Raw genomic sequence first — 4,604 nt, 5'->3', positions numbered from 1 at the left:
GTTTTTTAATGGTTTGATTAAGTATAAACATTGAGTTTGATTAAATATCAATGGATAGTTATATATGGACAAAAAAGACCAAAAAATGAGCCTCTAACAACCTCAAACGACTATAAAGCCTTTAGAATAAAATAAAGAAATGGTCACCGGAAAAACCGATTTGAAACCAGCTCCAACGATATAAAAGACAAACCAGTTATGCAAGTCGATTCTCATGAAACCGGTCCTAACGGTAATAACCATGTATTGGTGCAAAGCGGCGGTTGGTTCCTAAATCAGTTCATAGTGAACCGGTTTCGATTTATGAGGCGGTTCGGTTTCCAAAGCGTTTTTTTTTGTGCAAGCCTAGATGAGACAACGTAAGAGAGAGCATTTTTTTATTCAAGACAAAAGTTGTAAGACACCCTCGAACATTTTTTTTTCATTTATTCAGGTTAAAAAAAAAGGGGGGAAAAAAGGTAAACCCTAATAAAAAGGTTGTAGTTACACTAACAAAATAATGAAATATAACGTATCTACCCTAATAAATGAAAATAACTTTGCCATATGTCCTCTTCTTATTCATTTGGACACATGACATTTTCTAGAAATTTTAAAATTTTCTATTTTCCACTTGTCATTTTATTTTGTATTATTGATTTTATTAAATTAAAATCCACATTAAATATATAAGGTAATATATATGTAAGATATTTATTAGAAAATTGTTTATATATGTAATGTATCTAATGCATTAAAGTCTCATTAATTTTAATAATTCAAAAAATTTCTTATTTTTCTTATAAATTTAAAGTTTTCAAATTGTTAAAATTTTATATTTAATTTTTTTTAAATAAACCCATGTAATACATGGGTCTCACACCTAGTAAGTTAACAAAAGGATATATATCACAACACAAGTCTCATGTTTGATATTTTCGTTTAAAATGTCTACTGCAACATCACTCCTCACCTCTCCTCCCATCATATTCCGATCCACCACCATCACCACCACAGTTCCACCACGGAATTTCAAGCCCAGAAAACTCCGTCAATCAACACCCAAAATGTCCATCAACAACTCCCCTACAACTCCAAGCCCCACTCAACTTATCACCTCCATTACCAAACTCCTCTGGGGCAAATCCCTCCCACCACAACTCCTCATCTCCACCGTTCGCTCCGCCTGGTCCACCGCCTGGCACCTTATGATGTCTCAACTCGCTCCCTCCGACCCATCAGGATCATACACCCGACCCGTTTCCCAATTTAGAAACCCCAACCACCACCAACTTCAGCCCAATGCCCTCCACCTCTACGCCGCCCTACCATGCCCCTGGGCTCACCGGACACTCATCGTTCGAGCTTTGAAGGGTCTTCAAGATGCGATACCCGTCTCAATTGCTTCTCCAGGGTTAGATGGTTCATGGGTGTTCAACGATAGTCCTATCCCAAATGGGGATAAGCTTATCCCCACTCGGGATAAGGTTAACGGCGCTAAAACTGTCAGAGAAGTTTACAAAATGCGGCGAGGAGGGTACGACGGCCGGTGCACCGTTCCCATGCTTTGGGATGTTGAGAAGAAAGAGGTTGTTTGTAATGAGAGTTATGATATAATTGAATTGTTGAATTCGGGTTTAAACGAGGTAGCTCGGAATCCAGATTTGGACCTGTCACCGCCGGAGCTCAAGAAACAGATTGATGAATGGAACAAGATCATATATCCAAGTATCAACAATGGCGTTTACAGGTAAACCTTAATAAGACTATTATCAGATTTAACGTTCATATGGTGTTCAAACTAATTAGTTTAGAAAGTTTTGATCATGATTATAATGATTTTGCTATTATTCAAGAAGATGTAAGTTACCTTAATATTCGGACTGTAGGAGTTGTTTGGATTTGCTTTTTCAAAGTGATCATGGCGACTTATGAATCAAAATTTTCATTCCTTCTCTAAAGCCAAATGTGATCATCTTAACAATCATATACGAGTTGATATTGAACTTACAACAAAGAGGGATTATTTGGAAATGATTATCGCAACTTGAATTATCTGAATTAGAGAAACAAGTAATTAGATGATGAGGTGCTAAAGTTAGGATAATTAAGTACTTTATCATGTATTTTAATGATAAATTGTCTTACAGCAACTGTTTGTCCAAATCTGATTATTTTGACGATAAATAACATCTGAAAATCATAATCATAATATAATCAATTGTTGCCAAAAACTCTAAATTGAAGTCTCAATAATTGATTCAAATGAACTGCTAAACACCCCGATGTAGAGAGATCATAATTAGAGATGCAATATCAACAAGGATTAAGTTGTTATAATTTAAATACATTTCTTGTTACGGAGTATATATCCTATGTATAGGTTTTTACAAATAAATGGTGCCTTTGGGTGTTTTTTTTTTTTTTTGCTAGAACCTTGGATTTATGTATGTATGATAATGTAAATTAATTGCAGATGTGGGTTTGCACAAAGTCAAGAAGCATATGACACTGCTGTTAACGAGCTATTTACTGCTTTAAACACTGTAGATGATCATCTAAAAGGTTCACGATACTTATGTGGGGATAATCTTACACTAGCAGATGTGTGTTTATTTACTACTTTGATACGGTTTGATCTCGTGTATAATGTCATGTTCAAATGTACAAAGAAGAAGGTGGTTGAATATCCGAGCCTCCATGGTTACATGCAAGATATCTATCAGGTAGTCCACTAGTATGCTGCTTTCATTCTTCTTCACTTCAATTTTAGGCTTTTAGCTTGTATATATACTACTTGATCATTTTTCATACAGATTTTTCCCTTCCAATTTCTTTCTTAAGTGTGAGTCAATTACGAATTTACCCTTGTTTAACATTTTTTTTGTTGGGACAGATTCCTGGTGTTGCAGAGACGTGCAATCTTGAAGCAATGATGGATGGTTACTACAAGTTCTTGTTCCCATTGAATCCAGGAAACATTAGACCCATCATGCCCTCTAATTCTGACCATCACTCCCTCTCACAAACTCACAATAGGGAATCGCTTTCTGCTTCATCACAAAGTGTACAGGTTCTTGTTTGATAGTGTATATGTGCATTAGCTTTAATATGTCATGCTTCTTAAATTTAATCCTGGTATAAATATTGGGGACAATTTTCATAGATGGGAAGTGTATATATATACACATATATATCTATATATAGAGAAAATCATTTGGACGTCTTTGTTTTATTTCATGCCATAAAAGCGGAACACGTAATGTTTACGGGTTGTAAATTGTAATACGAAGGTTCTGTCACAAATATATAACTTGTGGTTTAGTGGTGTGCACTTCAACCTTTTGATGTCGATTTAATCATTGACTAGTTAATATTAGTTAACATTTTCTTTATTGTACATTAGTTTAATTTACTCGTATCTCAAACTCGTCATATTACATTTTATATGCCGAATAAAAACATGACTATTTTAGTTTATTTTGGAATTGAAACGGAGTCCGATAGAATTGACATTGGTTGACACTATTGATTGTAGCACCCGACCTAGGTTGAATATATGATAAAAATGCTATAAATTATGTCACATGGTAATTAACAAGAAGATTAATATATATTAAAAATTTGTAACAAAATACAATGACAGGAAAAAAAAAAATATTGAAGCATACCACCACTTTATGGATATGTGATGTTACTTCTAAGAAATATGAGTGGGTTGTATCATGCATATGTAAAATGGAGGGGTCTAAATTATGTATTCTTACGCCCGCCTTGATAAGGAATGACTTAGACTTTAGAGGTAAAGTAGTAATTGAGTTCGCGTTTTACCGCGAGCTTTTACGTGTTTTTATTATGTATTAGGAAAGTAGTGAAAGTGATATTTTAAAAAGTAAAATGATGAAAGAGATCATTTTATAAAATAGATGGGTTGTAAGTGACAAATTATATAAAGTTGATGGATAAAATATTATTTTACAAAATAGGGGAATTGCAAGGAAGGAACTATACAAAGTTTAGGGAATAAAGTTAAACTTTACGCATTAACATACTTGTATCTTGTGCATTAACAATTGTAGTATTAACTGTAATGTCACGCCTTATGGTCTAATGAGTCAAACACACAACACGCTGATAGATCAACGTCAGCGTCGACTACATCTTCAACGCAAACATATAAAACTTATCAGCGTCAGCTTATAGTACAGTTATCTGATTGTAATCTTTTGTATATTAGATAATGATACAGATAAGTATAGAATAGATCACAAATCTGATATCTTTGTGATAATATCAGTTCTTAGTATAAATTAGACGCAATCCCTTGAATCATGGGATATACATGTATAGATTAGTATATATACAACATTAGGCAAACCCTAATGTTGTGATCGTGATTTTATGTCAATCGTCTTTGTGACAAACCCGTGTTCTTGGTGAAGACAAAACATCTTTCTTGGTGAAAGAAACAATTTGGAGAACACTATGTGTGTTATAAATTTTGTTCTTTACTTTTCGTTGTTTAAGTTTCTTTTAGTCTTTATACTTGAAGTGTATCCGATCGATACAAACCTTCAATTGGTATCACAGCAGGTTTGTGATACACTCAAGTAATCATGTCAACC

At 34.0% G+C, this 4,604-nt stretch overlaps 1 protein-coding gene across 1 annotated transcript; it reads left to right on the top strand.

The window, feature by feature from the left end:
- The first annotated feature begins 900 nt into the window (after positions 1-900).
- On the top strand, positions 901-3,319 carry LOC111912538 (uncharacterized). The gene is made up of 3 exons (XM_023908271.3): positions 901-1,729; positions 2,456-2,705; positions 2,876-3,319. The coding sequence occupies exons 1-3, from the start codon at positions 927-929 to the stop codon at positions 3,062-3,064; spliced, it is 1,242 nt and encodes a 413-aa protein (XP_023764039.1). The 5' UTR covers positions 901-926; the 3' UTR covers positions 3,065-3,319.
- The last annotated feature ends 1,285 nt before the right edge of the window (positions 3,320-4,604 follow it).

This window comes from Lactuca sativa, chromosome 5 (assembly GCF_002870075.4).
Source record: "Lactuca sativa cultivar Salinas chromosome 5, Lsat_Salinas_v11, whole genome shotgun sequence".
Taxonomy (NCBI): Eukaryota; Viridiplantae; Streptophyta; class Magnoliopsida; order Asterales; family Asteraceae; genus Lactuca; species Lactuca sativa.
This window is presented reverse-complemented; position numbering and strand designations above follow the sequence as displayed.